Source organism: Crotalus tigris, unplaced genomic scaffold (genome assembly GCF_016545835.1).
Source record: "Crotalus tigris isolate CLP2741 ecotype Arizona unplaced genomic scaffold, ASM1654583v1 scf7180000017716.2861928, whole genome shotgun sequence".
In the NCBI taxonomy this organism is placed as follows: domain Eukaryota; kingdom Metazoa; phylum Chordata; class Lepidosauria; order Squamata; family Viperidae; genus Crotalus; species Crotalus tigris.
In genome coordinates this window covers 727,345-739,428 of record NW_024096587.1, presented here as the reverse complement: position 1 = coordinate 739,428, position 12,084 = coordinate 727,345, and the positions used below count along the sequence as shown (strand labels likewise).

General features: G+C 38.7%; 1 protein-coding gene across 5 annotated transcripts in view; it reads right to left on the bottom strand.

The window, feature by feature from the left end:
* The window catches only part of LOC120306075 (rap1 GTPase-activating protein 1-like), a 67,509-nt gene that overhangs the window by 3,794 nt on the left and 51,631 nt on the right, over window positions 1-12,084 (bottom strand). For 4 of the 5 annotated variants that reach the window (XM_039338697.1, XM_039338692.1, XM_039338695.1 and 1 more), the window contains 5 exons: window positions 9,871-10,029; window positions 7,334-7,437; window positions 3,305-3,421; window positions 2,798-2,927; window positions 2,598-2,700 (listed from right to left, as the gene is read on the bottom strand). In XM_039338697.1, coding sequence (XP_039194631.1) covers window positions 2,598-2,700; window positions 2,798-2,927; window positions 3,305-3,421; window positions 7,334-7,437; window positions 9,871-10,029 — 613 coding nt within the window. The remainder of the gene's footprint in view (window positions 1-2,597; window positions 2,701-2,797; window positions 2,928-3,304; window positions 3,422-7,333; window positions 7,438-9,870; window positions 10,030-12,084) is intronic. The other variant, XM_039338694.1, reaches the window with a different exon arrangement.

The following is a 12,084-nucleotide window of genomic DNA, read 5'->3' as shown; positions in this document are numbered from 1 at the left end:
TGCGGCTCGGCGATAAAGACGGGGGTCGTCTTATACGCCGGGTCGCCTAATACGCCGGCATATACGGTAGGTATACTAGCCGACCACATTGTAGAAAAAGGAATCCGTGATATTTGATGGAGGAAGAGAATCAAGCTGGAACTTTCGAGGAAGATTAATGACAGCTGGGCACCATTCTACCTCAGTGGAAAGGTCTAGAAAGGAAACCTAAAAAGTGACTTAAGAGATTTTCTGTTCACAGAGAAGAGACGTGAAAGAAGCAATAAAGAGCGCCTGACTGAATCTAAAAGATAATTTAAAAAAGCACCCAAGGAGAATATTGGGGAGTCATCTTTCTGTTTAAGATACACTGACATTCTTGCCTAAACATTTGTATAGCTTATTTGGGGGGGTAGGGGAGGAGGGAGGATTTGTGAGCGTACATAAGTAATAATAATGCAATTTCTATCTTAAAATTCTGAGAATTTGTGGGCTCAAAATTTTGAAGAGCCGATTTTATTAGACACATGGGAGACAATTTGGGTGAGGAATGTTAAATTCACACAAGCTCAAAATTTACGGGAAAATTTTTATAAAATGTTTTATAGATGGCACCTTGATCCACAGAAGATGTCTCGTATGTATTCAAATTTGCAACCTAAATGTTGGAGATGTGGTTGTCTGGATGCAACGTATTATCATATTTGGTGGTCATGTAAAAGTATAAAAGCTTTTTGGATTAAGATATGGTGGAATTTTCAAAAGATTTTTAATAGAAGGATAAAATTCACACCACAATTGTTTTTGTTAGGTATTATTGTTGATTGTGATGATAAAGAAATTATTTTAATGTTAAATTTAATTACAGCGGCAAGGTTATTAATAGCACAATATTGGAAGAAGGAATTTTTGCCTACTTTGGAGGAATGGTTTCTTAAAGTTTCTTATTTATCTGAAATGGCAAAAATTTCGGCTTATTTGAAAGACCAATCGCAAGAGAAATATTTTTTGGTGTGGAAAAGATGGGTAAATTTTATACAGTATAAGTATGATATTAGAAAATATTATTTAGCTTTTGAATAATTTATATTTAAGGTTTAAGATAATGATTAGAATTGTAATTTTTTAAATATATATATATTGGAGTTAAAGTATTTAAAATCTTGTTCTTTGAATGTAATTATATTGGTTTGATGTTTATTTAAGTTTAAATGTTTTTGTTTTTTTTTTAGTTTTAGTTAACCCTGTATTCAGCTCTGGGAAGAAGGGGGGAGGTTCTGGGGGGGTTGGGGGGGAGTGGGAGGGGGTAATTTTATTGAAAAACTGCAAAAATTTTCAATAAAAAAAAAATTCTGAGAATTTGGCCAATGTGTGTGAACTCAGCTTAGTTTTACGCTAGCATCAGAAGCTCATTAAGAGAGTTCTAGGAGAAAATTTTCACAGTTTCTACATTCATCTGCTGGAATAGACACCTATCTGACATCCAAGAGAGTTTTAGCCCTCAAACCAGGTAAAAAGTTAGAATGTAGATGTCACTACATTCTGAAATTATTTCACAAATGCTGACTGCAATTCAATTGGGTAAGGACTGCACCGATCTTGGACTGATGAGGTTAAGTGCAGGTGTGTGTGCGCAGACACACACCCCCACACCATTTCTGTTCTCTAAGTAGCCTGTCAGCTGAACAAGTAAAAAAAAAAATCTCCATTAAATTTTACTTGTTGGTACCACCACAGTAATGGTAAAAATATATGAAATTATACTGAAAATCTACTGGTAACCATGTAGCTGATTGATAGGTTCAGAAATTGCAGTACTTCAATTATAGGAGTACTTTGGTAGCTTTGTAACTCATCAAATTTGATACTCAATGCATTTTGACACACAAATTTTGTCCCGGTACTCATCATTTGTTTGGTACTCAACATACAAACTAGAACTTGTTGGTGTCGGCTGTCTTGTGACTCACTAGATTATTCCTTATGGGAAACATTCATTTGATACTCATCATTTTTGGTACTAATTAATGGTGAGTACCGAGGTAGCAATGTACATATTTCTAATAATGCATTAGTAATTTACAATGCTCGCTGTTACAGAACATTCTTTAGGCCAAATGAGCAATAGACAAATCCTATCATAAATGTGTGTTGTTTCTCTGTTTTGAAAAAGGAGAAGGATATCAGAACTTAGATTGGGGGGGGGAGATTAATGCTGTACATTTCTTCCATTTTCTCATCTGCCATTTACTCTGAAAGGGAAGCCTATATAGAAAACATAATCATCAGGTATAGAACTTTATTCATTATGCCTCCCCTTCCAATTAATCAACCTTCCGTGGACCTTCAGTCCTTCATTTTTAGGGTGGGCGGAGGAGTAGACTTTTTCTAAATGTTATGCTCCCCCAAACATCTGTGCATTCTTCTTATGTGTGTGTTTTGATTACATTTCACTCCTTGAGGACCACAAACACAGAAAACTCCTTCTAATCCACATGATTCACTACCACTGCTGTGTGGGACAACATAGGCCAGTTACAGTTTTGTAACAACACCAATGATATAAAAGGAATCTACTCTGCCTAGCAGACATGCCTTAGAAACATTTCAGTGTTTACCTGGTGAGCTGGTACTACTGGGTGTACAGACATTGTCATCTAACCATGCATTCTGAACCAGGGAATCCTGCTTCTGGGGACCTTCAAGAGAACACATTAACTCCTGTACAAGAAAAATGGGAAAGAGTTTTAGAGGTCACTTAGTCTGTATCTGGAAGATTGCTTCTATGAAAGGGTGTAATAAAAGATCCCACACTGACCGCTTCGTTCTCCTCCTCCTCTGATGTTTCATTCTCTCTCACTCCACTACAACAGCTGCTCACATTAGATGAAGACCGGGACAGGGGCTGCATCACACAATATCCTGATGTCTGATTGGAGAGACCTCTGCTGAAGGAACACAAGCGCCAAAGAATCACAACCTTCAAGAGCCATTTGCCCATCCTAAAGATTAATCTTCCCTCCTGACAAAAGTCAGCCTATGTAGCATAGCAATCTGAATTACTGCTTCCTAATCCTCGTACACGGGTATCAAACTCGCCGCGTCACGTGACATGTTGCAACTTTTTTTGCATTGCCGGAGCTGGGGTGGGCATCGCCTCCATACGATGCAACCGGCCTGTGGGCTGGCAGTTTGACACCCCTGCTCTAGTAGATTAAAGAAAGGTGTCTTCCCTAATAACACTAGCAGGTGCAATATTTTTTTATTCTGTGGAAATAATCTTAAATCATCCCTCCTGCCCATATATCTTCCACATTCAACTCACTTGCTCTTCCTGTTAGGGAATTCTGGCGAACTAGGACTCGAGGAACCATCTGACTTGAGATCAAAGAAGGGTCCAGGACTCTCCAATACCTTCTGTACCCTTTCAGCCACATCTTTGCTAGAGAGAAAAGAATAACTGTTTATTACAGAGAGAAGAGCCCTTCTACGAAGTCTATGAGATTCATGACTAATTAATTTTATGGATGTCCAGAAGTTCTAATCGTCAGAATAAAGATTGCCCCTTTCCCAGAAATCCAACTACTTTTCATAATCTTGGGACCTCCTCAACGTGAAACACAAAACACTAGCTACTCTGTAACATCCCTCTTGGAATTTGTCATATTCATTAATCTCTTAGGGCTGCAGTGGAATATTGGCTAGCTGTAAAACAAAGTATTAATCTCTTGCACCTTTTTTTTTTTTTTTACTTCCAAAAGTGTCTCTGGCCCCAGTATGGTTTCTCAATTAAATGAAAGGCTTTTGCAATTCAGTGTTTGTTCAGAAATGGATCCATTCGCCCAGTGGTGGGATTCAAATGTGCGAACAACTGGTTCTCTGTGTGGATGCCGCTTCCGGAAGTCCATTCTGAGCCTGGGCAACAAAAAAATAGCTGCCGGTTCTGCCAAAGTGGTGCAAACTGGCTGAATCCCACCACTGCATTCACATGGGAAAAGGACAAAGATAAGCAGAGTTTATAGGGAGCACCTGGCTTCATGGTGGTAATGGTGGTTAAGGCAAGTGGGAAGTAATGCTCTGATAAATTAGTCCTTTGAAAGGGATTAAATTTCCATAGCAACTATCGAGTGAATGAATAAGCCTCCCAGCTACCATTTTGCAAAAGCACTTCTAGTATGATAAAATTCTGATTGTGTCCACCAGAGCACAAAAGCCCTTGTTTTATTCTTTTTCAAAGTGTTTGAAAACGTCTTCATTACAATTACTTTCCCAGTTCATTGTAAAACATATGTCCCTAGAGTTGGGCTGAAAAATGTTGTTATGGCTGACAGCTGCACTGTTTTTTATGTCTCAGATGACCAGAAGCCATGGATTCATGGCAGTTATGTCCCAGCCCAGTTTTAGGTTAAAGAAAAATACTCATAGGGCCCTGCCCATATTGCCTTTGTTTGGACTGCAACTGATCAATTGATTTACACAATGCATAATTCAAGTTTGAAGTTTGCTAGCGTGAGATGTGATGCTGGCTACCAGCTTGCCTGGCTTCAAAAAAACAAAATAGTTGGACCCATTCATGGAAGTCATGGGGGACCAATGGCTATTAGCCTTGAGGGCAGTGTTACAGCCTCTGAAAGTCAGTTGCTCGAGACTGGTGGGCTTCCTTCTGCAGGTGGTTTAGCAATGAGAAACAGATTACTAAAGGTCTGATCGAGCAGGACTCTGCTTTGGTCTTTATTCCTATGTTGTTGGAACTCTTCAGCAGTTGTTTTGTGGGTAAGTTAATTATCTCCTTCATAAGAAAGACTGTGGAGACAGCATTCTGATCTCAGGAGACAGGCTGCAATGTTGCCTTTTCATATTGATTGAAAGTAAAGCAGCTACAACACATGCTAAATTTAATTTAAACCAAATACGGCAAGGGAAACTAGCCCTTTTCCTTCAGTCAGTGTTCCTAACTTTCTTTGTAAGAAGAAAACAAGTTCCTTGAATTTTGCACTAAAGCAAGAAGACATTCTCCAGAAATGTTGTTCGGATCTCCCATCAAACCTAACATTAGCTGAGGTTTCTTTCACTTTGCAAAAAAGTATATCATTCTTGCCACATCTGCTAGCACTGCAGGAACTAGTTCTACTTTGGGTCCTCCTCATCCATTTTGAGCAGTTTTTGGACTTGATCCTAGATTAGCCTAGCAGGAAACTGAATTAACTTCATTCCCCCAAAACCATTGTGCGCCTACCAATGGCACTATGGCTATTGACGAGGCGGAGGCAAGGAAAGTGTGGAAGTGAACCACAAAGTCTCTGCTCAGCCACAGCCTGCTGTCCTCTGTCTCTCCATTAGAGGAAGAGGAAACATTTAATCATCCTTCCTCAGTTTAAAAACTTGACCAATAATATCACTAAAGTAGAACTTGTATACAAACTTTAACACCACATTGCAATAGCATGACATTTTCAATGTAATTACATTTGCAATACTTTAGCATGCTTTTGCAAAAAACATCTGTGTTGCTTTTATGACTGAATACCACTCCTTTTATTAAGTTTTTCTTTCTTGTGCTTTCATTCCATTTTCAGGATAGAAAGAAAGGGATTTTAGGTCTTATTTGTTTTTATTCTGAGGGGCTGAAGGGTATGGTAACAGTGGCACTGCTTCCATAAGTTATTTGTATACTGTAACAAGCTGAAAGGTTGGTGAGGAGCTTCTCAGAGTAATTAACAGTACTGTTCCAAAATAATTACTATTACAGACCATATTCATCTGATAATCAGACAAGGAGAAGCAGATAAATTAGTTAGAAAAGAGTAAGCATCCTGTATGGATCAGGGTCATCATTATTTACAGATACAAGGTTAATTGTTAATATGCCATACAACGGAAAGAATATACTAAGAATATGTCATTGTTCAGCTCTTCAAAAATTACTGGCTTGTACCTGTATCTGTCTATCTAGACCAGGGGTAGGCAACCTCGGCTCTTTTATGACTCATGGACTTCAACTCCCAGAATTCCTGAGTAAGCCTAGCTGACTCAGGAATTCTGGGAGTTGAAGTCCATGAGTCATAACAGAGCCGAGGTTGCCTATCCCTGATCTAGACCAGTAGCAGGCACCCCAGAAATTTAATGGAGCCACAGAGCCTCATATTTTGTGCTGCCCTCCAACATCCAGCTATCAAATTTAAGTGAAAACAAATCATTTCAATGGCACAGGTTTGCACTTAGACAAAAAGGCAAAAAAAAAAAAAAAAGGCAGATCAATCCTCCCCACTCAAATGTAGAAACATGACAATGGGCTAAACAGATTGTTTTTGTTATATCATCACATCACTATCATGCCCTCCTTGGCTCTCACAAACCACCTTGATTTTATGATATGTGCAGCTCCTAGCCAGAAAACAGTTGCCTAACCTGATCTAAATCAACAAATGCATTAATGTAATCAGTTTCTTTTAGACCTTTTTGCTTAATTTGTGGTGCCTTAGCATGTCCCCAAATCAGTTTGCTATAATTTTGGAACATGTTTGTAATCAGAAAAACACAGTGAGATAATTATTTGGGCCCAGATTCAAGCAAAACAGTGCCTCTCCTTCTCTTATTTTTAATCCTCATGTCAACCATGATATTTGTTCCTTCCTCTCTGCTTCTTTTCCCTTGAATCCTTCTCATCTCTCTATGGAGATTCTCTTCTCAACCTAGTGTTCTCTTAATCTATTTAAGCTAGATTCTGCAACCAAAAATTACATTCTATGCCCAGTTCAGAACTTTAGTTTTCAATTGTTCAAGAAATTAACTGCTATGAAATTGTCCCATGAAAACATTAAGATGCTTATCACAGAAATCACAGAACTGTTAGGAAAGTTATCCTGATAGACTCCAGGATGACACATCAGAAACAAAACAACTGATACACAGATGAAGAAAATGGAGTCAACAGGCTGCATGATAAACAAAGAGGAACACTCCAATTGGTTTTGATTAGCTAGTAGCTTTGGACAGAAGTGCTCTTGGCTTTTGGAATAAATCAGAGCCCATGAGTCACAACAGTAGATTAAAAGTTACAGCTGAAATTGCTACTCTGTGATAAAGAAAATTACCTTTTAAGTGCACTAAAGACCTCTTGTGTCAAATACCTATATATAGACATACTAACCCCATCTTTCAAAATTAGTGCCCTCCTGATATATACAGACTGCACCTCTCTTACATATTGGTTAAATGCCACGATAGCTAGGAATTCTGGCAGATGCAGTTCCACTAGACCTTGAGAGTACAAAGTTGGATTAACTCTTGCACCAAACACTGTTTTCTCCCCCTGCTCTATTTCTAGTCTTGCCATTCTTCCCGTGGTCCATACCTCTTTTCCTCTTGGATGTTCTCAATGCCAATGGCACTACTACGTCTCCCACTGAAGCGGCTGCCTCGGTTGCGTGATGGGCTTCTCCCAGGCAGGGCAAAGGACTAGTGGAGAGGAAATGATAGAAAGGAAAAAAAGAGGAAGGAGGAGGAAAGAAATAGAAAAGCACGAGTTGGAACAGGAGCAAAAGATGGAGAACTAGATTTCCAGATCCTGGCTATGCATTTAATGCTAACAAATCAACCTGTGCAGCATGCCAGACAGTATATATGATGTGGCGTTGTCAAACGTAGAAAGCTAGATAAGCTAATTCAATAGAGAAAAATGTAGAGTAAGAAAAGAAAAAGCAATACACTAAAAGCAATAAACTAGTAACTGCAGAGACAACAGTGAGAAATACTTTAGATATATAGAGTGATACTGGCGCCAAGACAGGAGAGACAATATAGATTGAAGGAGAAAGGAAAATAGAGAGAAAAGTATACAGAACCACAGTTTGAGTTTAAAGTAAGTTTCAACTACCATTAAAAATGATGGTCTAGTGTCCTTCCCTTCCTGAATATCCAGAACCTCTCTCCTCCTTCAAAATAATTTTTTGTTATATCACTGATAACAAGCAACACGCATCTTGAACAGAATGTCAATATCTACATGTCATTCTAGCATTTATTTTCTGTGCACATAATTTCTCCAAATGGAGCTTTCTTCTCCTGGCTTTCCTTCGAACAAGTAGTTTGGGACCTAGAAATCTACAGTTGTGGTCAGAGAAAGGAAGTAATTAGCATCTTGACATGGATTTGTAACTATGGATTTCAATGTCATCTTCAGGCTACAAATTAAAACTGTAGTCCCCTGAGACGAGTAATTTCAATACCCAGAATTGTAAACAGCAGCTTCACATGCGTACCCTGACCCAGATCTGCAAGTTCAGTGTTGGGAGAAAGGTTTGTTCTTCATTAACAGTGGACTGAGCCATGGTTGAATGGAAGAACATATGATTTGAAGACAGTAGATCCCAGCCAAAACCTCCCAAGCATATCTGTGGCCAAGTCAGACTAATTAATAACCCACGTATTTTCAAACAATAGTGACAACTGCACCCTAATTGCCCAGCTTGTCTATAGGAGGCTTTCTCCAAATGCTTTCCATGCCTGTTAAACCAGAAATGAACCTGAACTAGTTCAGTGTACATCAGTAGGTTTAATGCCTGATGAAAATTACCTCAAACAACCTTATCCTAGTTGCTCCTATTTCCTTCATTTGAGGCTGTCAAATAATCATGAAACAGGCTTTATTTGCTATATCCCCTATCAAATTATCCTTAATAAGAGCATGTGAAATTAAAGGTTCAGAAAATTGCCAAAACAGAGAGCAGGAGAAATACTATTCTATTTAATTTTTTAAGAATTTCAATATCATGGCATTCGTTTACTTGGGTCCTTCCCAACTTGCACCTAACCTGACATAAACATGCCCTGCAATCTCCTTAATTCCTGGTATGCCTCCACAACATGGCCAGTCAAGAACACAATGAAATTGGCTGGCAATGAGAGGAAAGAGGGACTATGCAATGAAAATTGGGATGGATGACAAGGATAGTAAATTTCATGCTTGCATGGATTACTGTTAATGGGTGGAAAACACTTCAGTTCAGCTTCGTGGAAAAGTCTTTAGTTGAATTGGATGGAGAATTGAAAACATAATGTTTTGATAGAATTGGTTTTACAAGGAAGTGCCATGAAGTCACAGTTTAGATTAAGGACATTAACATGAAATAATCCCCAAGAGTTCCATCTGGTTTCACACAATTATCTACAAGAAATCACTTAGCTTGGCCATGTGGGATTTTCAAGCTCCTTCATTTAAACATACTGTTGCCTACTAATTAAGCTTTGTTACTGAAGCCTCAAGGGACACTTTTAATTTTTTTCTAGAGATAAAATGGCCAAAATGTTCCATATTCTGACAACCACCAGTCTTCCAGAAAATATATATGACAACCTACTATCATGTACAAAGCCATTTACAGTTTCAAAATTCCAGTGCTTTTCTTATATACTGTTGCCCATTTTGGGCCTTGGTTGAATTTCTCTCAACGATCATCTTTCTTGCACCAAGATCTTTTCCCAAAGCCCTCCTCTAATGCTACTGGCATCTGAGGCTGGTAGGAAACAATCTGATGTCTTTTGGTGTTGGAATAAAAGCTTGTTATTTTTTTAGCCTTTAAAATATCTGGTGTATTTGTGACAGTTCAATCTTTGTTGACTTTTACCTTAGATTATCTCCCTATTGTCAAGTTTTTCCACTATACCACTTTTCACATTAATGGAGTGAGTCGGGTTCCAAAGACAGAGATCTATGACTGACAAATGAACACAGAGACATGAAAACAAATCCATATAGACATCTGAGGTATTTTTACAGAATTACAGCTACCAGCAAGGAGCGCTGACAAGCAGCAGGTTTAGAGAAAAATGGGGAAGAGGGCTGAAGTCATGCTAATTAGCCTCCCCAGTCCCTATCCCACAAAACCTTACCGCAGCAATAGCCTTGGGGCCCTCGGCGATACTTGGGTTGAGGGCAAGGCCTGCAGTAGCTGGGCGGCTGGGTAGAGTTGCTGGGGGCTGCTGCTGTTGCTGTTTCCTCATGGCTATCCCCATAGTGTCCAGGCTCTGGCTACGGCCTCGGATCACCCGCTGGAGAGAAGGGCAACAGGGAAACAGACACAGAGACATTGACATACACACACAAGGAAAGGACAGAGAGTAGTAGAAATGCTGCTGGATAAGAACTGGGAGGCAAAGAAAACTAACCCTGGACTTCCTCTCAGTACTGGATCTCAAGCAAAGAAAATATTTTTTTCCAATATCCAAGGCTACAGTCTTCATTAAGAACTTTTTTGCTTTCCTCTAAGTGATACTGACCAGATACAATCATGATTCTCTAGCTTAACTCTTTCCTCTATTATATGAACCTTGAAGATACAAGCTGGGATACCAAATCTACATTATAGTACTGAAAGTAAGATGTAACCTCAAAAGAAATATGAATTCATTTTCTAGCTTTTAATGGATAGTTCTATCCAGGCTGGTCAGCTCAGACTTTGGAACATGCAGCACTGTATAATGAAAAGCAGAGGAGCCACATATCCTGAATTCCTGAATGTAAGCATCAATTACTTCTTCTGATGCTCTGAATACTCACCCTGACATTTAACAACTTTCATGTCAAATTTAATATTTATCCTGAAGGTAGTATTTATCCTGAAGGTTCTTACCTGAAAATGTCATCAATAAAAATTAAATTATCTTTTCTAAGATAGTACTTCCACTCCAGTTACTGAAAAAATAATTAATTTAATAAAGTAAAATGATGGTATATGGTATCAAGATAGTCATGATTTTCTCTTAATGGCATAAAAGAATAAAAGTGGTACTGGCTTCCATTATGTTGGGAACAGTTTTACACATAACCACATCTCTTATCTTTCACTTTTTACTTCCATAGGAAATGTATTTCTTTCAGCTATTCCACTGCTCTTCCGCAAAAATTATATCATACCAGGCAGCACTGCTTTCAGCCTAAATTGGAACGTCTTTCATTTCATTCAATTTTTGCAATATTGACAGTGATAGTACTGAAGATATTATCTAGTTTGACTAATGGAACATCTGCAAGAGAACAACCAAGCTCAGAGAGCACCAAGGACCCCTCATTTCAACCCTGACCTACAAATATTCTCCTCTATCAAAACCATGACCTATTTTGACTTTGAGCCTTTCCTGCCCTCCCACATTCCTTCCTCTAACCCATGTCCAGGTGACATGTTTTATATCTGTGTATAATCTGTGTACTGCTCAAGCACAAAACAAGTTAAAGAATTAGAAATGCCAGGCTATATGACTATAATTCAACCTTTCCTTAAAATGTTTTCAGGAAGTCAACTAGAAATTGCAAGCTTCCCAATACAAACTAGCACATCCTGGGGAATGTCCAAACTATGTACTATTCTGAGATCACATCTATACAATTTTGCCCCGTTTTACAACCTTTCTTACCACAGTTATTAAGTGAATCACTGCAGTTGTCCAGCTAGTAACACGGTAGTTAAGTGAATCTTGGTTCCCCATTGACTTTGTTTGTCAGAAGATCACAAAAGGTAATCACATGACCCTGGGACACTGCAATTGTCATAAATATGAGTCAGCTGCCAAGCATCTGAATTTTGGTCATGTGACCATGGGGGTACTGCAGTAGTAGTAAGTGTGAAAAATGGTCATAAGTCACTTTTTAAAGTGCTGCTGCAACTCTGAACAGTCACTAAATGAATTGTTGTAAGTCAAGGACTACCTGTACATCACCTGTATATATCTATTTTACATGGATTTCATATTAAGGCTTTCTAACAAAGAAAGCAAAGACTTGGAGTTTTCTGAGGATGATCAAATAGGGGTCTCTAATACCTGAATGCGCACAAAGAGTATGACCATTAAAAATGTAAAGCTACAATCCTAAACACATAGCCTGTGGTATTGCCCATTAAAGTTGGTGGAATTTCCTTTTTAACCTGCCACCAACCCAGTCTGCAGTCTGAATTGGAATAATTGTAGAGTAACTCCTTTAGTTTTTTTTTTCCTACCTCATGACTGGAAGCAGGGGGGATTCCATAGAAAGATTTGCCATAGAAAGGTATCCTACTTTCTTAGGGAAATGTCTCGTTGTGACCAGATTTTTATCACTTTACACCAGAC